This window comes from Papaver somniferum, chromosome 9, assembly GCF_003573695.1.
Source record: "Papaver somniferum cultivar HN1 chromosome 9, ASM357369v1, whole genome shotgun sequence".
In the NCBI taxonomy this organism is placed as follows: Eukaryota; Viridiplantae; Streptophyta; class Magnoliopsida; order Ranunculales; family Papaveraceae; genus Papaver; species Papaver somniferum.
In genome coordinates this window covers 47506059-47527167 of record NC_039366.1, presented here as the reverse complement: position 1 = coordinate 47527167, position 21109 = coordinate 47506059, and the positions used below count along the sequence as shown (strand labels likewise).

The 21109-nt window shown below is 36.5% G+C and overlaps 2 protein-coding genes, 1 long non-coding RNA gene and 1 other non-coding gene across 6 annotated transcripts; 1 reads left to right on the top strand and 3 right to left on the bottom strand.

Moving 5' to 3' along the window:
* Positions 1 to 8446: 8446 nt before the first annotated feature.
* Positions 8447 to 10236, bottom strand: LOC113310503 (tetraspanin-6-like). 3 transcript variants are annotated; one of them, XM_026559198.1, is made up of 4 exons: positions 9969 to 10219; positions 9568 to 9794; positions 9023 to 9339; positions 8451 to 8865 (listed from the first exon to the last, which is right to left on the bottom strand). In XM_026559198.1, exons 1-4 carry the CDS (start codon positions 10063 to 10065, stop codon positions 8826 to 8828), a joined length of 681 nt encoding a protein of 226 aa, XP_026414983.1. In that variant the 5' UTR covers positions 10066 to 10219; the 3' UTR covers positions 8451 to 8825. The 3 variants fall into 3 exon arrangements, with proteins under 3 accessions (XP_026414982.1, XP_026414983.1, XP_026414984.1); XM_026559199.1 differs by having other exon boundaries at positions 9568 to 9779; positions 9969 to 10217; XM_026559197.1 differs by having other exon boundaries at positions 8447 to 8865; positions 9568 to 10236.
* On the top strand, positions 9617 to 11476 carry LOC113310505. Its single transcript, XR_003341177.1, has 4 exons — positions 9617 to 9746; positions 10480 to 10862; positions 11117 to 11244; positions 11368 to 11476. It is a non-coding gene; the product is annotated as an uncharacterized LOC113310505 (long non-coding RNA).
* On the bottom strand, positions 11155 to 11226 carry TRNAP-AGG. Its single transcript has one exon. It is a non-coding gene; the product is annotated as a tRNA-Pro (tRNA).
* Positions 11477 to 11642: 166 nt separating the features above from the next.
* On the bottom strand, positions 11643 to 19509 carry LOC113310504 (serine carboxypeptidase-like 27). The gene is made up of 10 exons (XM_026559200.1): positions 18971 to 19509; positions 14179 to 14310; positions 13991 to 14086; positions 13814 to 13906; positions 13653 to 13738; positions 13278 to 13538; positions 12630 to 12757; positions 12450 to 12545; positions 12221 to 12326; positions 11643 to 12126 (listed from the first exon to the last, which is right to left on the bottom strand). Exons 1-10 carry the CDS (start codon positions 19194 to 19196, stop codon positions 11977 to 11979), a joined length of 1374 nt encoding a protein of 457 aa, XP_026414985.1. The 5' UTR covers positions 19197 to 19509; the 3' UTR covers positions 11643 to 11976.
* Positions 19510 to 21109: the final 1600 nt, after the last annotated feature.

The window sequence follows — 21109 nt, the reverse complement described above, 5'->3', positions numbered from 1 at the left end:
ATTGTACCTTCGTTCACCGCCAGCCTCTGCCAATCTAGTTCCGCCACATCATCTCTCTCCGCGTGCTTTGATTATGCGTGTAGATAAGAGATTTGTGCATTTAATGCTGATTAGATATGTCATCTACCTATGTCCCTTCGCCAGCTGCCTCCCCGTAGACTAGGCTTTTACTTCTTTCATCTTAACCGCCGAGGCATCCTTTCTTGGGACGAGATAAAGTAGATCTACGAAGGTATCCTCTGTCACTTGGATTCCTCTGTATAGCGAGGGATACCCAGTTATCTTGTATGCGACCACTGAGATCGTGACACATGCTCCGCAAAATATTGGTATTCACAAGCTTCATGTAATTTTTCAAGTGATCGAATGATCAATACGAAACATTCTGAGTCGACATCAAATGATTGTCTCTCACAAATCATATAAGATGTTTCAAGGAAATTTCCACATGATCTTTTTTTGTTTTATTATTTAGTTTCCAACTAAACTCATCAAGGATATAAAGAACGTAGCTAAAGAAAAAAGCTTCCAACACATATTTAGAGAAATAGATAACCGAGTTAATTAAATTCATCTCGAAATATCAAATGTGTATAATATAAAAGTCTATATAGCTATACGACTTAGTCTCATTAGGAGATAAAATAGAATAGACTTCTGAGTGATAGATAAATTTTAGTCTCCACATACCTTTTGTTGATGAAGTTCCTCCAAGATCTCCTCAATTGATCTTCGTCTTCAATCAACGAACGCCGTGAAGTCCAAAGCTCAACTACACATTCTATCCTAATCCGAGACATAGCTATAAGTAGACTAGAAATCAAGACTTACAGTTTTGATCAACTAAACTTGACAAACAAGCTTGAGATAACAACCTTGCAAGTTCGACCGAGCCATGCTCTAACACCCAATATTCAGCTTTTTTTACTGTACCAAATTAAATTAAGAGAATGACTTCAAATAAAATTAAAAGCGAGCTTGGTATTGTTGTGAGTTTTATAAAAGCGTTTTTCTGTTGTGCTGTATTGTGTGTTGTTATGCTGTGCTGTGAAAAATAAAGCGGTTAGACGTTTGGTAAACTATAATACTAAAATGCTTTAGAACCAATAAACTGTAAATTATGTTTGGTAAATTTTTATGTTGAAGTGCTTATGATGTGACTAATGACGAAGACAGACATGATTTAAAAATTATTTTAAATGTCATTTATTAATAATGAAAAATGTTTTTTGTTTTGAATATTCTTTAAATAAATATTAAAAAATATTTTTTAATTCATATTTTAATCATTTAATTATAGTAATATAATTAATTTAATTTAATTTTTATTTTAAGATAGTTTTTACATCTTAATTTAATTGTTATGCTATTTTGGTATTGTTGTGAATTTTATAAAAGTGCATTTCTGTTGTGCTGTGTTGTGCGTTGTTGTGCTGTGCTGTGAGAATAAAGCGAATAAAGCGGCATAACGTTTGGCAAAATATAATTTAAAAACCGTTGTGAAATTAACAAACTTTTTGTTTGGTAAATTATTATTTTAAAGCGCTGATGTTGTAGTTAATGACGAAAATAGACATGTTTTAAAAATTAGTTTTAATTATGCTATAATTATATAATTATATTTTTAATTCTAATATAATTAAGAAATATAAGTAATATTTAATTTTTTTTAATTTTGATAATAATCATTTAATTTTTATAATAATATTCTAATTTTTTATAATTATTTTTATCACTTAATAAAGAATTTTACGATTATGGTTTGCTTCAAAAAGAAAAAACTTATTGTAATTATTATTATTATCTTATTATTTATTATTTTAAAAGAAAAAATTAAAAATAAAGGAATAAATAAAAGTTTTAAATATAATTATAAGGGTACAGTATTCTTGGCTAAAATTTGTCTTTATAACAAAATAACAAGGTCAAAATAGAAAATCAATTAAACCAAATTATGTATGCTTTTCCAGCTTTTAAAAGCTAGTGCTGAATAGCTTTTAAAAGCGGCCTAAAATGGAAGTGCTTTTGTCCAAAAGCATTTTGAAAAAAAAATATCAAACACAATTTTTGGTAAGAGTTTGTTACAAAGTGTTTTTGATAGAAAAAAGCAATCCCAAACGGGGCTTAAATATTATAATTGTTGTTCTTGGCTATTGTTATTTATTTATTTTTGACTTGAAAGGGCAAATTTTATAAAGATAGAACTCAGTCACCAAGAGTGACCAAGCTGATAAAATTACAAATATGTTTGCATCAAAGCATCTCAATTACTATTATCTTATACAAAAAATAAATATGATTTTATTAAGGAAATTATTACACATAAACAGATATTTAACGGTAAATTTTGTCATTTCAAAATAATAACGAGGTTAAAACAGAGAATCAATTAGTTAAAACAAAGGCTGGGTTTGGTAATGCTTTTATTTTTCCAAAAGCACTTTCAAAACCTATATATGTCAATAATTTTTAAAATTAGTGCTTGGTAAAAAAAATTAAAGCGCTTTTTAGCCAAAGCACTTCCTAAATTCCTCAACTTTTAAAAGCTGGGGTGGAGGAGCTTTTAAAAGCTACAAAAGCATAAGCTTTGGTCCCACCTAAATTTAATGTTTGATTTATCTTTTCTATCCCTACTTTATTTTATAAATGACAAATGTTACCCTTAAATTTCAATTTTTCATTTCTCAAATTTTATTCTTTTAATATTATTATATTTTATTTCAAAGTATTTTGTATACCATTTCATTAAATTTTCAATAATAAAAAATATTAAATAATCACTTTATTTTAGTTTGATTTTTTGTTTGAAAATTATATATATATATATATATATATTTAAAAGTGGTTAAGTAAAATAAATTTTTTAACAATCATAATAATAGTGACAATTAGTAAATTTGATATTATATATTTATATTTAATACTCACTCCGTTACTTTTTAATAGGTCAGTTTTTTTTTTGAGAAAATTAAGAAAACTAATTATTGAAAGTGGTCCTCTAGACACTTGTCAATAAAAGAAGTGAAGTGAAATGGTCCCATGACACTTGTCAGCCAAAGAAATAAGTGAAATGGTCCACATAACACTTGTCATCAAAGAAGTTAAAAGAAAAGTGGTCCCAAAAAATTAAAGTAACATTTGACTTTCCAATTAGGAAACTGGCCTATTTTTTTGAAATATTTATTTATAGAAACTGGCCTATTAAAAAGTAACGGAGGGAGTAGTAAAAAATTAAGGTTTTCCCTATTTCTCACCCCCACTTTTCCTATTTCATATTTCCTTGACAATTTTGAAAGTGAAACCACTTTGAAATTCAGATTTTTCCAATTTACCACCTATAAAAGTTAAAAACTGATTAAAATATATCTCCAATCTAGTCAATAAAGACAACCAAAATGATGATGATATAGTCGTCAAGGTGATGATGATCGTTGATCCCATATTTGGCCGTTCGTATTTGAACAACTAGAGAAAATTGTAGTCGTCGGCATGTAGACTACTAAGTCATTCCCGGATGATCGACTAGTTCTACATGGCATCCAAAAAATCAGTTGTATATGAAGGTCCCCAGCAAACCACAAACTCCATTCCAAGTATTTGATTTTACTTGGAATGATCGACAACCAATTCTTACTGTATTCAATGCTTCATGAAACTAAGTTCTTCTCCACATGTTAATCACACCGCCCTTTAAATTACATATTAGGTTTAGATTTTGTACTTTTTTTTTTATATTTGATTTTAGGGTTTAATCACGTCTGTTCTTTTCGTGGTATCTATAGTAGATAAACAATAAAAGGACTAAAGAGGGATTCAATGTGGTGTCGGCTTGGAAGGAGAAGCCGCGAAGGTGGTGGTGAAAAAAAAGATGTGGGTGGAGAAAAAAGATGTACGATCTGTGTTCTTAAGATTTTTAATGGTGTGGATGTTTAACCTGTATACGTAAGTCAAAACATAAAGATAGTATTTAGAATTTTACAATATTTATTTGGGTGACACTTAGGATAAATGGGGATAGGATTTAATATGGATTGGAAATAGGAAAAATTGGTGTAGGAAATAGGGAAAACCAAAATTAATTTATTTCTTAAACCAATAAAATTGAATTTAACTATTTTCATAGAAATGTCTGTTTTTGTCATTTGCTACAACTACAATGGTTGAATATGATATTTTACTAAACACACTTTGATTTCTTTTTTAATCAGCTTTTATTTTAATTAATGTTTTACCAAATGTCTAACTGCTGTTTTCTCACAGCACAGCACAACAACGCACAACGGAAAAATGATTTTACAAAAGTTACAACAATACCAAACTAAGACAGCTTCTGCTTTTGCAGTTTTTAAAAATTACTCCGAAATAACTTTTAAAATTTGGTATAAAACAAAATTGTTTTTGGAGAAAATGTGTTTGCAAGAAAAAAAGAAATCTCAAACGGGGGCTAGGTAACGACTTTAAATAAATATAGGCATAGCCATGGCCACTGGGGCGACTACTGTCTACGTTATTAACTTATAGTTAACGTACTACAAGGTCCCAAAAAGTCACTACCAACATGCCCAGATATGTACACTAATTAGTGAAGTCCTTCGTTGGTCCTCCAGGCAAAGACTTTTTTCCCCACTCCATATTGACGCCTTCTTCCCTCCCCACCTCCATGAACGTCACTGGTCCAGCGGAAGTGACAACTATTGATCAAGATTCAAGACCAACATTATGGAAAATGATCACACTGTCTGAACAAGTATATATATTGAATTCTTTGCTCAGTATTAATTGATATCTGGTGCATGTCTTATCAAGTAACCTACCAAAGAAAAGTTTATCCTTAATGCGCGTTCTGCGTATTCTGATTAAAACCCTGGATCTTTCAAGTCCTTGAGCTTTCTATGTCGATCGTATATGAATAAATGAAAATGTCAAGAAAATTACACAACGGCAAATTAAGAGGTGTATTGGGGAGGCCAATGGACCATTTCATTAGACAAATTCATATGGGGTAAAAAAAATTGACCTTTCTGGATTATTCGTTTGAAAACAGGTATGAATATGTAGAAAAGTTTGGAAACGGAAAATGAAATGTGCGGTGAAGAGATAGATCTTGGAACCAAAATGGCCGCTATTGTCAGTCATTTTGAGCATGTAAAAGTCATAATTCTAAGTTAAAGTTGAATAATACGATAGTTGTTAGCTACCGTTTACCAATCAATGGCCAAGAAAGGTAAAAGGTTATACCGTATTACATTTCAAACATCAGAATGCTACTAGTATATATTTTGCGCGTTTCTTGATAGTTGATAGTCATGAAACAAAAAAAGTCGCGGGGTTGCTATTGCTTTTCTAATTATTCGGGAGGAAAGACAACACAATTACACAACGTTGCTTAGTTACTTGACTGATCAACTTTGAGTCTTTGACATTCGTTTTTGGACTAAACCGTTTTTTTTTCCTGACGAAAGACTAGTAGCTAATAATAACAAAAACAAATAAAAACAGTAAGTATTTCTTAATTGTCCACTCGGAAGCCAATGTCAAAATTTTTGCAATTAACTGGATCGATACGCGATTAGAATCTCCCCAGCCTCAGTCCTCGCTCAGTAGTGTACTGGGTCTACATAATTTTTGGTTTTTCTTTTGTTTGTTTCTTTGAAACTGTTATTGTTGTTGGCTTTTAGTTTGTACATAAGTTCTTTTTTAATTGTTGAAAAATGATTTAACAAAAGAAATATATTTGCATTTTTTATACAAGAAAATTTATTATGAGGTATAGGATAGGAAAACTCTATTTGGCAGAAGCCGCAAAACTGTTTCCAGCAATCCCACACATCGGCCCGAATTAGTAGTAATTTTTGGCGCAAAATTTTGACGATTGATATGGGTTGATATCAAATTACAAGGGGCTGATAATATTTCATATAGCACAAAGAGATTCTAAGCGATTCTGACCGTTGGATCGGTTAAATGGTACCAGTCCTTAATAATGCTAGTATCAGCCCATATTAATTATGAAAATTTTGGCGCTTAAATATACGCGTGTTGTGCAACTTAATGTCCATTGGCATCAATTGTCACTCGCAGCGCTCACTCGCGGCGCAATACATTAAACCCTAGAAAGAGTTCTCGCTTTCCTTTAGGGGACATTAACCTAATCCCCAGGAAGTAATAAAAATCAGATTTGAAGACATATTTTGCATTGCATTACTGGCTCCAGGTGAAAGGCAGATTTGCATCGGTAGACCTTCTTCTATTGTTATAGGTTTAGCTAATTTTGTTGCTTTGGGCTTTTAGTGGGCCTAAAGGAGCTTTTCTTTTGGTTCTGTTTTCCTTTTCAGTTTCTTGTTTTCTTTTAACTCTTAATGTAAAAGTCTTTTATTATCAATAATAATTCACGTGATTTAGAAAAAAAAAAGACATATTTTGCATCGATGGTTTCGGTTCTCAAATCTCCCATTAAGCTGTTCAGTTAAGTTGCTCTCTTTCTCTTTTAACTGCTTTTGGTCGTAGAATTTATCGAACGTAGGAAATACCATTAGGTCATAGAAATAATATATTAAAGAGAGTCTCTGTTTGTTCCTATTTGGTAATATAAATTATAATTTGGTCCTAAAAATTATTGTTTGGTCTTAGGCTGATGTCATGGATGATGTAAACGTCACCTTGTAGTGACAGAAATACCCTTTTTGATAACCACCATATATATAGTCAAAAAGTAAGAGAAAATAAAGCATTCTCAGATTTACTTTCTCTCTCATCTTTCCAGATCTAATCTCTCTCTTTTTCTTTCTTCTTCTTTTTCCTCCTGTTAATGGCGTCTCCATTTTTTTTCTTCTTTTTTCTTCTTGCTGCTGTAAACGATGGTGATGAAGGTGAAAATCGATTTAAATATTTAAATCGGTAGTTGTAGACGATGAATACGATGATGTTGGTACTGTTGAATACGATTTCTTAGGGTTTTTTTTCTTTTTCTGCTGCTGTTGACGATGAAGATGATGAAGAAGATGAAGATATGTTGTTGCTGCTACTGTTGACGATGAAGACGATGGTGTTAATCTTGATTTTGATGATGATGATGAAGAAGATGAAGAAGAAGATAAAGATCTGCTACTGCTACTGCCGTTGATGATGAAGACGGTGGTGTTTTTAAAGACGAAGATGTTGCTGCTGTTGTTGAAGACGACGAAGATGATGAAGATGATGATGCTGCAGTTCATTCCAGAAATGAACTCTGCTTTTATATGGAGTTCATTCCAGAAATGAAATTTGTTTTTATAAGGAGTTCATTTCTGAAATGAAGTCTGTTTGTTTAGGTTGTTATATGGACTTCATTTCTGGAATGAACTATGTTTTTTTAGGTTTTTATACAGACTTCATTTCTGGAATGAAGTCTGTTTTTTTTAGGTTTTTGTATAGACTTCATTTCTGGAATGAAGTCTATTTATTTAGGTTTTTATATGGAGTTCATCTTTGGAATGAAGTCTGTTTATTTTAGGTTGTTATATGGACTTCATTTCTGGAATGAAGTCTGTTTTTTACTTCATTTCTGGAATGAAGTCTGTTTTCTTAGGTTTTTATATGGACTTCATTTCTGGAATGAACTCTGTTTTCTTAGGTTTTTATATGGACTTCATTTCTGGAATGAACTCTGTTTTCTTAGGTTTTTGTATGGAGTTTATTTCTGGAATGAATTCTGTTTTTTTTAGGTTTTTATATGGACTTCATTTCTGAAATGAACTGCTACAAGAAAATAAATAAAAATTAACACGAAAGGGTATTTTGTCAGTTTAATATTTTTAAATAATTATGTACCAAACAGTAAAGTCGTTTGACCAAAGGACCAAAGAAACATGGGTCCACCTAAAAAAGGACCAAACGATATTTTTCCCTTATCGAATTTATCAAATTAGGATTTCAGTTAACATGAAATCATTTGTGACATTGGGCATATGATCTTAACAGGCTATAAAGATAGAAATTGTTGAAATGAACCTTTGAATGACCCAAATTGCATATAACAGTTATGGGTTAACCTAATCAATGTTGGTCGATTTCCTGGTACTTTTAATCAATTGGATAGCCTAGTAGTGGTTTTGGAGAAATGATTACCAGAATCAGCCTCCACTTGGTACCAACTGAATTGATTTGCTGGAAGCTAGATTGATATGAAGATTATAGTATATCTTGAGAGCAAGTGTGGTATTAACTATGGTTGTTGAGATGAGTATAATATCATCTCCATCCTTTTGGGAAGTAATTTAGGTTGTAGTGTGTTTCCTTGAGGGTGAAATCTGCACTAGCAGCAGGAGGTAGAATGGCTCGAATATGTGAAAACTTTGCACTAGCACCCTTTTTTGGGGATTAAACTGTAAAAAGACCTGGCAGGCAGCTTAGAGTGAAATTACCTTTATTTAGGTTTTGTAAACATGTTTGCAACGTTCTCTTAATCTGAAATACTTCTCAGGAACTCCCAGAAACAACAGATGAAAGATGCAGTTATTACACAAACAAAACAGGTTCTATCATCTACATGCTTTCTTTTAATTTGAGGTTGTGCTCGCTCCTAGTTTTGAATTTTTCGACAAAATCACAGAAAGCAGGATTTTAATTAGAAGTGAGTAAGCTTCAGAAAATTCTGAATTTAGATAAACAGGCTCATACTTGAGCTCTAAAGTGAAGTGCCCAATTGCTTACAAAGATTATTTTAATCAAAAATACCCCTGATTATACACGTCGGAAATTGCTCTCCAAATCCTCATCATCATTGCAGAATGAGCCCATGTCCTAGACTAAAGAGAGGTGTACAGACAGCTCCAGCCTCCAGCTAGCTAATAAATCTGTTCTTTTCTTTCGTTCCACCATCTCCACCTGAGAAGAAGGATCGATTAAAAGGCATCTCTTATCAGTTAGGAAAATTAGTTAATACACTAAGATCTTCAAATTAGGTTTTCTAAAGCTCTATCAAGTGGAACAAGGAATGAGTAAATGGGAGAATAATATATATAAAACTAGCTAGTTGAAGTACCAGTAGTAGTCCCATCTGGGACGGGCTTTTGTAATACGATTCTCGCCATAGGGGTGATCGGTCTCTGTTCTCTGAACATTCTGGTAAGCACACCATGCGGCTGAAAAAAGGGCTATAAGAAAGAGAAGCACAACGATGTTAAGGACAACAATTTTGTTCCAGCTTCTCTTCACTTCCTCTAACAGCCCTGCCTTGCACGAATCACATTCATAGCATAGGAGTGGTTGAGCGTTGTTCCACCTGAAGCAGTCCTGGTCCTGACCTGATGTTGTAGCCATTGCGTAATTGCATGAACTTGGTGGCTTGCAACAGCCAGACTGCGTGTTTTTGTTACCGCGGTTAGCAATTTGGTGCAAGTGAACTATTTTTTTTTGAGCATTATAGTATTAACTGCAGCTGCTAATTGAAACTATCTCATGTAAGGTTATTTGAAAGGATAACTATCTAATCATAATTACTTGTTTGCATCTCAAGTTTTTGAAGTTCAGTTAAGGTTATATGGTCCAGATTGCTTCACAGAAAGAAGAATTGGAAGAAATAAGAACCTGTATGGGAGACAGATCTCGTTGGAGATAATCAAGAGGTGTCCAAGAAGTAACTTTTGAGCAAGATTTTGAACTCAAAATGCAGCTCCTGATGGTTTCCCAATCGCGAGGGTTCATCACACGATTGCGCATCCATGGAGCGTAATGGTCAAGCCTATACTCCTTGTATACTCTACCAGGTACTTCAAATCCTCCTCCACTTTTGCTAGTTACTGTGAACCCAAATACTATAAATGACAAAATAGTAACCATCAAGATAAACACCACTACTAGATATATCCACATTGCCATAACTATCCTAAAACAAGCTCCAATAAAACCGGCAAGAGAAACTAAGAGAACTATAAAACCAATGAAAAGAAGTGGTGTTCTCAAGAATTCTTGACAAGCTGTACTAGTACCTCTTGCCATCCATAAACCTGCACCCATTACGGGTATTGATGCTAGTAGAGTTAATAAGTTCAGTAAACCTATCACTGTGGTACTGAATCTATACATATCTTTCTCTCTCAAGTCTCTTGCAGTACCAGTGCAATTGTTTGTTGGTTTCTGTTTCTTTGATTCTTAAGTTTTTTTTTCTTTTGTTTTGAACATTGTGTGTCTTATTCTTGATCACCTTTATCTTTAGAAATGACACAGAGTTTCTATGAAAACAGCACCAACACTCTCTTTTTTTCTTTTTCTTTTTCTTTTCCCCTCCTTCCTAATTGCCCCAGAATTCAAATACAAAAGTGTTTACAACTTTTCTTTGTTTCTCAAGTACTTTCTCCTGTTATTACAAGGTATGTATTCATCACTAGTTACAATCCTTTTCAGATTAGTTTGGTAGAGAGATTCTCTCAGATGGTATCGGAAGAATCTACCATATCTATTAAGAATTAACATAACATGATCAGAGACCCCTCTTTGCAGCTTTGGTGACTTTTGAACATTGTTTGTGGGGAACTTATTTTATAAGCTGTCACGGAATAATATATTGAAGTAGTCTCAAGGCAAGAAAAGAATTTTGTGGACCAACATTTGGTTGCTCAACAGCATTGGCCACAGTTAAAGATGTGGGACTATCCATAGAACTTGTGTGCAGCAATGGAATATTTACACAACTCTCCAAGTTTGAGGATCTAGAAGCCAATAAAGGAAGCCTGTACCTAGGAGGTGTCACTGGGAGATCAAAACTTGGTTTGTCCAACTCTCTATCAAACCTTACATTGATCTCACCTCATTGTTGGGCTTCACTCTTCACTTGGGAAGCTTCATTTACGAATTAGCTCCCCAATGCCTGAAATGGTATCTAGGTATGACTTCTTTTTGGCAACTTCATTTTACTTTTAACATACAGTATTTAATATCCATCTTTTTGCCAAAGTTGATTTGTTACTTTGTAAATTTTCTTTGTGATCATTGTGTTGCTAAATAATGACGGTACCTTTTTCTTAGTGATAGAATATTCAGATCATGTACGCGTGGGAGAGGTCTAAAATATGGAGTATATAGACAGGTTTAGTTGATAAACTTTACACTTTAGCTAACATGCATTGTTTATTTACAGCTCAGGAATGAGGGAAGAAAAAGGAGCAAAAATACATTGGGGCATTCCGAGAATTGAACTCGGGACCTCTCGCACCCTAAGCGAGAATCATACCACTAGACCAAATGCCCATGTTGAAATTGAGTTTGGTACGTTTACTTTTAAAAAGATAGTAGTCACTGAGAGTTGATGAGAAAGATATAGAAGATAACTGATAGCGGATGCATGGCATTGTTTGTATTAACATTGACAATTTTTTTTGTTTTCTTCAGTGAGACACTGAGATATGATTCTGCAATTGTTATACCCAAGTCGAGTAGTCGGGACAAAGCATGCTTAAGCCTGCAAAGTTTGTCTGAAGATCGGTGGAGGTGAGCAGAGATTTACCTAGAATGCTACACTGCACTGGGATGTCTGGAAAAGTTGGCCTGAACGTATTTCAGTATGAACACAACTTTAAGCCAATTACAACTTTCTAATTTGTCGCTTTTAAAAAAAAAGTGTAACTCAACAACTACCAAAAAAAATCAGGTCTGTTTTTCATGTAGGGGGTGAAGATCTCTAGCAAAGAATTGTTACATATGAAAATGGCATAATACATTAACTTCATTTCGTGATACAGTTGAGTGACCACGAATCCATTTCTTGAATTTCATCCGAATTATTTACATGAATCTGCACAACAATAATCACCAATTGATAAATCTTTAAAAGTTGCTCAATCAGAGCTAAAGCATCGGGAGGCTAATCCGTTCCTCAAGAGCCATGAACTTGATAGCGTTTGCGTGTACTCCTCTTCTTATTTTTTTTCATTTCGATTCTTGTAAGAAGCTCTTTGTTTTTTTTGATAGACTATGCTCATTTGAAAAGAGGAGCTTGGACTAGATGGCTGAGTGTGGCATAGGTTTATTTCCTAAGAATGAACTGAACATTATGAAAGCTTGTCGAGGGCGATGAAGTGGAACTTCATGCCCTGCACCCGTCACTGTTACAAATGTGAGTCCTTTGTATACCTGACTCCACCCACCAACCTACATCAGAAATGTGAAAGAAAAACAGTTTATGAAAGGTGTTTATTTGCCATTGATGGAAAAAATTGGTGTTGTTATCTATCTAAAGACTAACCTTTCCTTTGTCATACCAGGGATACCAGTTCAGCAAAGTAGGTAGCTTGAGAGCATCGACTGAATATCTAGTTCCAGTTACAGGCACTACTGAATCTGTATCTCCACTGGATGAATAAAGACATAAATCATTATCGAATACTAGGACTCAGGAAGCACTTAGGCAGGATAGGAACTTGTTTCCACAGCCAGATTTTATGTCCAAGCAAAAATGGGAAGATAGAACTTACCTGAATACCCAGATTCTGAAGCCAGCTGCGATAAGTTCTTGATAGATAGGAAGCATGGATCTCGGTGAATCATCCCAATATACTCCAACGGTGTCGCTGTTTGGGGAACAAAGTCAACCAATGGAGCTCGGACATAGCAACGAAGAGAAAGTACATAAAGTTCTCAGTTAGCAAAACTACCTGCAAGTATCCCAAGCATAGGGAATCCTACTAACATTGGCATGAAATGCTTTTTGCACTTCAGGATGATTGAAGTACACCTTAGAATGTCGTTCTGTGCAGGGATCATATGCTCTGGTCATCCAAGGCTGATATCATCGAGCAGTGTGAGATTGTCTTAAAAGCAAATAGCAACTTTAACAAATAAATATTAACTGATAAAAGTGTATAACGGCTGGCATAACGAAAATATCTAATGCGAGCAATTCAACAGATAGAACAGTTGTAAAGCCTCTGGTAGTTTCAGTCCTTGAAATATATAGAATGCTCCAATTTGGGTTTGAAATTACTTGTGTGCGAGTATGTACTCACCAATCGTCTATCTTAGTTCTCCACTGGAATGAGTGCAGATTTTAATATCATGTGGTGGATGGTACAAGAACAAGAGTGCAGAGTTTGGGGAATAGTGTCAGAAAACAAAGTTAACCAGGGTTACAAGGTACATATCACATATCTCTTGTTTTCTGTCTGATATAGTAGTATAAAGTTTTTTCTGCACTTGAACGTTGTTTATTTTGTGTAGTACAGTGTACTAGATTTTAGGTACGAGTAAGTAAAAAGGTCTAAATCAATTACAGAAGCAACTGAAAAGATATAGTGAGAGCTTACATAATGTCCCCTTAAGCTGCGGCGGAGAGCTGAGGTATTGTTGCAGGGAGGTGTGTATATGCTGTAAGGATCAATATTCCCTTGTTCTGTCTCTGCCGTGCTGAGAGCCTTAGTGCATTCAACCGAAGGATGCTCTGAAGATCCTAAATCACAGGTATCCTTTAGCGTTTGATAGGTAGAATCGGAAATCAATCCATGAGTCCACCAGTACTCGAAAGTACCCACATAATCGTTATTATCATCAGTAACTGCATTGCCGACCTGAATATATGTTTATAAAAAAAGCATTCATCTATTAGTGTTTACTTGCACATTTACATTACATATCAATATCTAATGAAACATACATTTACTCACTGAAACTTCTTCGCTTACCATGAAACCCTTAAAATTAAGGTCAGGATTCTGAATTCCCTTGTTTCTCTCATGTATAATTTGAGACAACTGAGGAACATAATGACCTGAAACAGATATCAAATGGCACTAGTTAGGCCAAGCTCAAATCAGGTTTCAATTTAACTGAGGAAAGTTTTTACCTGCATAACTTTCTCCTGCAATGTAGAAAGCCCTATGCTTGTACTGAGGAAACCTTTCCAACCATTTGACGAGGAAAATATATGCATCTTCAGCTACAATATCAGAAAATCCAAATCCCAAAATCACCTAAAGTTTCAATGTTTAACTATAGCCAATCTACCATGTGTATAAATTACCTGTTCTTTTATCACCAGAATCATACAAATCAGATGTGGAATTTGTATAGGAGAATCCGACACCAGCCGGGGAGTCGAGGAACAACAAATTCGCCACTGCCAAGCCACCAAGAATTCCGTTATGAAATTAAAATATCCATCTTTTCAGAATATATGAAGAAAAAGTATGTTGATTTACTTTTACTTACATTTGTTCCAAGAGTATTGATTCAAGTAGAGTGTTTTCCCATCTTTATTGATTCTGAAAGGTCCAATTTCTTCTGCAGCTCCATACGCAATAGATGAACAACCAGGTCCACCATTAAGCCATAGAACGAGTGTAATAGAAGATATTTATCTTATTTACGGTCATAGGATATTCTCCTTAATTGACCAAAACCATAATAATATATATATGCCCATTATCTCTCTAAAAGAGGTAAGGCGTGTTTTACCAAAACTCTGACATGGTATCAATAGCCAAAGATTGATCCTTCTTCTTCTTCTTCCCTAACAACTTCCATGGCGGGTGATAAAAAAACCCTACACCCGGTCTTCACCGTTACTAATATCAAAAACCTTATACCCATATTTTTAGACATCAAACAGGATGAGTACTCTTCATGGGTCTTTTTGTTCAAACTCCATCTTCAAGCACACAACCTAATGTTTCTTATAGATGCATCAACCCCGCCGTCGGATCTAGACGCTTCCACCGTCCTTCAACTGGACGCTCTCTGCCGCCAATGGATGTTCTCCACCATGGCCAAAGATTTGATGCTCACTGTTCTCAAATCCGGAAAAACAGCGAAAGAGATTTGGGACCATCTTCAACTTCTTTTCCAAGACAACAAAGGTAGTCGAGCCGCAACTCTTGAACGTAAGTTTGTAAATCTCAAATTTATTGATTGCAATGATGTTGATGATTACTGTGATAAGTTAAAGGCACTTGCAAATCGATTAAGTGACCTTGATTTTCCCATGAACGATAATCGATTGATAATACAACTTGTCAATGGACTTCCGGAGGAGTATAATACCGTTGCCTCGTTTATTCAACAATCCATGCCATCGTTTGACGCCGCTCGATCTCAACTGCGCACTGAGGAAATTCGACGTGCACAACAATCAAACTCCGGCTTCCATACTGCTCTTACAGCTGCAAACGATGCCCATTCTTCCAATGCTACGGCTGTTCTTCATCAACGACACAGTCCATTCTCTTCTGGACACCGCCTGGATTTTCAAGCCGTTCCTGATGACCAGCCCAGTTCCTATTTGGGCCACCAAGCTCCTCTCCTGCCCACCCCAGCTGGCCCACGAACACCTCACCCGTTTGCTGCTCGCTGGGCCTATCCATCTTACTCAACTGCTGGCCCAAGCACACCGTACTCAGCTCCTGCTCGCTGGGCTTCTCCACCGAGCGCCTATCCAACTGCTGGCCCAAGAACTCCTAACAATCATGTCCCATACTGGGGTTCGTACTCAACAGCACCAGGGCGTGGCCGTGGTCGCCAGAACCATGGGCGTGGGCGTGGGCGTGGCCGCCACACACTACCAGCCCGCACACATCAAGCTCTCCTCACTCCCACAACTGAATATCTACAACCAACGGATATTGCCGAAGCGTACAGCTCCATGAGTTTATACTCACCTGATGACAATTTCTATATGGATACCGGGGCCACATCACATCTCACTGCGGATTCAGGTACTTTAAATACTGTTTTTAATACTAGTAATATTCACTCCATCTTAGTTGGCAATGGTCACAGTATTCCAGTCACTGCCTCTGGTACCAAGCTCATAGATATTCCATCTCGCACCCTAAAGATCAAAGATACTCTTGTTGCTCCCGACATAATCAAAAACTTGGTTTCTGTTCGTAAATTCACCACTGATAATCATGTGTCTGTTGAATTTGATCCGTCTGGTTTTTCTGTGAAGGATTTGAATTCGAGGAAGCTTCTCCTTCGATGTAACAGTTCCGGGGAGCTTTACCCTATTACTGCTTCTGCCGTATCACCTACAACATTGTCTCTGTCTCTGTCTCGTCCTATATCCCTTGCCGTGTGCTCTCATGATATTTGGCACAACCGTCTTGGCCACCCAGGGAAAGCTGTCTTAGATAATTTACGTGCAAACTCTTCCATTCAAATTAATAAAAATCAGTCTACCAAACTTTGTCATTCATGTCAAGTTAGTAAACATGTTCGTCTGCCATTTTTTGAATCAAATTCTGTCACTTTTGCCCCTTTTGATATCATTCATAGCGACTTATGGACCTCACCATTACATGTTGAAACTGGTTTTAATTACTATCTTATATTGTTAGACGACTTCACAAATTATCTATGGATCTATCCTCTCAAATTAAAATCCCAAGTTTATACCAAGTTCTTGGAATTTCATTCTTTCGTTAAAACTCAGTTTGAACGAGAAATCAAATCTTTTCAGTGTGACATGGGTCGTGAATTCGACAACTCTTCTTTTCATGATTTTGCTCAGAAAAATGGGTTAGTTTTCCGTTTCTCATGCCCTCAAACCTCCCCTCAGAACGGAAAAGCTGAGCGAATGATTCGTCGTGTCAATGACATCACTCGCACGCTTATGTCTCATGCTTCGGTGCCTCCCAAATATTGGGCCGACTCCCTACATATGGCCGTCTACCTCCACAATATTCTTCCTTCCAAAATCCTAAATTTCTCTTCTCCTGTATCCATCCTATATCAACGTCAACCAACGTACTCTCATATACGTACTTTTGGTTCCCTATGCTATCCAAATTTGTCCGCCACTAATCCTCATAAGCTTTCTCCTCGTTCCACTAGGTGTGTTTTTCTTGGTTTTCCAACACATCACCGTGGCTATCGTTGTCTCGACTTAGCCACTCACAAAATCATCTTGTCTCGTCATGTGACGTTTGATGAACACGTTTTTCCATTCAAGGACAATGTGTCTATTCCATCAAACTGTCAAGACTCCTCTTCCGCACTGCCTTCCACTCTTCTTCCCATTCGCTTCCGCTACCCCACAGCTTCCTCTTCCGCTACACAGCGGCGCTCAACTGCTGCTCCACCACCTTCCACCACTGCACATGCACCTTCTCCTGCAGTGCAGCCCTACACACCTCCTCATCGTCGTTCTCCTACTGTCACTCCAACAGCGCCTGACTGCACTATCCAGGCAGTCACGCCTCCATCTTCCACACCGCCTGATACTACAGCCAACTCAACTCGTCCTATTACTCGTGCCTCCCGTGGCATCTTCCGTCCCATTCACCGATTGAATCTCAATGTTCAGACACAACAGCATATCTCCAATCTGCCTAAATCTCACCTTTATGCTCTTAGGGATCCCAACTGGACCAAGGCCATGCTAGATGAGTTTATTGCTATGTTAAAAACTAACACTTGGGACTTAGTACCACGACCTATTGGAGCTCATGTTATTCGTTCCATGTGGTTATTTCGTCACAAGTTTAATGCAGATGGCACATTACAGCGACACAAAGCCCGTCTTGTTGCCAATGGTAAATCGCAACAGGTTGGAGTTGATTGTTTTGAGACTTTCAGTCCGGTTGTTAAACCTGCCACCATTCGTACCGTTCTCAGCATTGCCACATCCAGATCTTGGCCGATTCACCAATTAGATGTCAAGAATGCTTTTCTACATGGCGACTTGTCTGAGACAGTTTATATGCATCAACCTCCGGGATTTGTTGACCCCGCTCGTCCTGATTATGTTTGTCGTCTTCGACGATCTCTTTATGGTCTCAAACAGGCGCCTCGGGCGTGGTTCCAGAGGTTTGCGACTTTCATCACAGGTTGTGGTTTTCAGGGTAGTGTTTGTGATCCATCTCTGTTTATCTACCGGTCCGGCAGGGACACTGCGTATTTATTACTATATGTTGATGATATCATACTCACTGCCTCTACTGATGCTCTCCTAGCCCGCTTTATCGACCTGATGAAACGGGAATTTTCTATGACTGATCTTGGCCCGTTACATCATTTTTTGGGTATTACTGCTACTCGTTTTTCCTCAGGGTTGTTTTTATCTCAGTCACTCTACACAAAGGACATCATTGCTCGTGCATCCATGACAAACTGCAATCCAGTATCAACTCCGGTCGACACACACTCTAAGCTCAGTGCTACCTCTGGACCCGCACTTTCGGATCCTACTTTATACCGCAGTCTGGCTGGAGCGTTACAATACCTCACTTTCACTCGACCGGATATATCCTATGCGGTTCAGCAGGTATGTTTATTTATGCATGCCCCTCGGGAGCCACACATGCAAGCCATTAAGCGCATTATTCGATACCTTCAGGGCACTATTGATCATGGTTTGTCTCTATCGGTTTCGAATATTTCTGGCCTCACCGCCTATTCCGATGCTGACTGGGCAGGCTGTCCTGACTCACGCCGATCAACATCTGGTTACTGTATTTTTCTTGGAGACAATCTTGTCTCTTGGTCTTCCAAACGTCAAGCAACGGTGTCCCGCTCCAGCGCTGAAGCCGAATACAGGGGTGTCGCTAATGCTGTGGCTGAAACAACCTGGCTACGGAATTTACTTCTTGAGTTACATATGCCATTACAGCGGGCTACTCTGGTGTATTGTGACAATGTGAGTGCTGTCTACATGTCTGGTGATCCGGTTCAACATCAACGCACGAAACATGTAGAGATTGACATTCACTTTGTTCGTGAACGGGTTCGTATTGGTGATATTCGTGTCTTGCACATCCCTTCCGAACATCAATATGCTGATATTTTCACTAAGGGTCTTCCAAGACAGTTATTTATTAATTTTCGTTCTAGTCTTAGCGTTTGTTCCTCTCCCGCTCAGACTAAGGGGGTGTAATAGAAGATATTTATCTTATTTACGGTCACAGGATATTCTCCTTAATTGACCAAAACCATAATAATATATATATGCCCATTATCTCTCTAAAAGAGGTAAGGCGTGTTTTACCAAAACTCTGACAGAGTGGTCTCGATGCGGAGTTCCGATTGGTCGGTGACTCAATCAACCAGTAAAATAGAGCTCGTCCAGCTCTCTCATTAACAGTCACATATCCAGAGTACTGAGAGAAGCCAACGTTGATTGGCTGACCAGGTAATTCCTTGATCCTATCTCTTTCTTGATCTGATGTAGCAGTACTAGACACCAAAAGTAAAGAAAGAAAACCCAAAAGAGAGACCACTGAAACAGTCATGTTCTTACTAAACCTATACCACACAGTACAGTCAATAAGAACAAAATTCTAGATCCGAGATTTTATCTGTGCATTACAGATTCCATAAAAGAACGAACTGCAATCTGATCGCTCTTTCCTTGTTATTTGTTTCCCCTCTTTTTATGTGAGTACAGTACAGAGAGTGATGGGTAATGCAATGCAAGTGGTTGACAAAATCTCCAATTCTGTTTTTAACATTTGTCAAAAGATTACTAGTTGTTGATGAGTTGTGATTATAGACAAAACTGTCCTAAACGCAATTCGTGTTTGTTCAGTTTTCTTGCTTAGTTCCATAATTCTGGGTAAAAAGATTTTTAATTTTTTGATTAATAGAGTGGAGAAAAAGCACATGGAGATGGAGTTAGATTGGTTGTTAGGGGGGTTGTCATTGCTGGCGTTAATTACTATTTCTAATTTAACCAGCAACTTATTAAAAGACTAAAGACGGTGTTGTCAATGAAGAATGATCATGACAAAAGGTTAATCCATTCCAGACACACATTTATCAAAATCCTCAAGTAAATTGTTATTATTTGATAAATTCAAGGAAGAAAAAACAGTACTCCCTTCTTAGCAGTTCAGGACAAACTAGAGAACTAGTTTAAGTTTTTTGAACCTAGTTAATTACTTACAGTTGTCTTTACTGGGGTATGTCATTTTGTCTGAATTGGTTCCAAATATACAGGTATTGTTGTATAGTGGAATCACATGGTTTTGCAAATGAATGAATCTGCTTAACCAGAATTGATAGGAAATGGTATTCAAATGGTATCAGACATGAAAAAAAGGAAAAGTTGTAAACAAAAAGCAATTTCATTTTTGTCAGTTTCACCATGTAATTTTAACAACTCCCACTCATTGGCTTTTAATGTTTTTCTTATTGAAGGTGGTGGGTCAGGAGCTATTACTTCGATCATGATTGGTTGACTCTTTAACGAAGGTAATATCCAACCAAATTTGATTTACTTGCATCCATGTTCTTAGTTGGCCAGGGCTGAACAACCATGGGTAGATGCCTATTTGGTATCACCACATAACTTGGGGATTTGAGATTTTTATCCACGTTCAATCTGTTACCCTTTGGATACTTGGATGTGACATCCACAGATGAGCGGATTAGAGATGTGGATGAATTTGCGGCTATAAAAAGTTTATAAACTAAAACAAATAAATGGTGTACATGTGTAAGTGTATGTTACTTAGTTTTAAAATTTGAATTAGCAAAAATATAAGTAATTAATATGATAAGGGTAACTCAATGTCTTCCTAACAACCAAAATTATAATATCTATGGATGTGAAGGTTCTGATCAATCCAAAATTGATACTTTCCGAATATCACTGAGGATTTTCAATGCTTCTCAATAGCAAACTATATATATCATTTACGAACTTTCTATAATAACCCCCTTGCGATATGGGTTTGCAGATACCAGTCCAAGCTTTTATAAGGCCTCCTTGGCTTAAGTAATTAATATAAAAAGGGTAACTCAATGTCTTCCTAACAACCAAAATTATAATATTTATGGATGTGAAGGTTCTGATCAATCCAAAATTGATACTTTCCGAATATCACTGAGGATTTTCAATGCTTCTCAATAGCAAACTATATATATCATTTACGAACTTTCTATAGTAACCCCCCTTGCGATATGGGTTTGCAGATACCAGTCCAAGCTTTTATAAGGCCTCCTTGTTCCACTAAAAATTTCTTTGTATTCCGTCTAATTGATCTAAAGTCTCTTTTGGTAAGGCTAATACTTGCATTTGATAGGTAGGGTAAGCTTGAAGAACAGATTTTATCAGCACCGTCCGCCCTGCATGTGAGAGAAATTTCGATTTCCAACCTTGAAGAGTAGAATAGTACCTTTGAAGAAGAGGTTCAAAAATCTC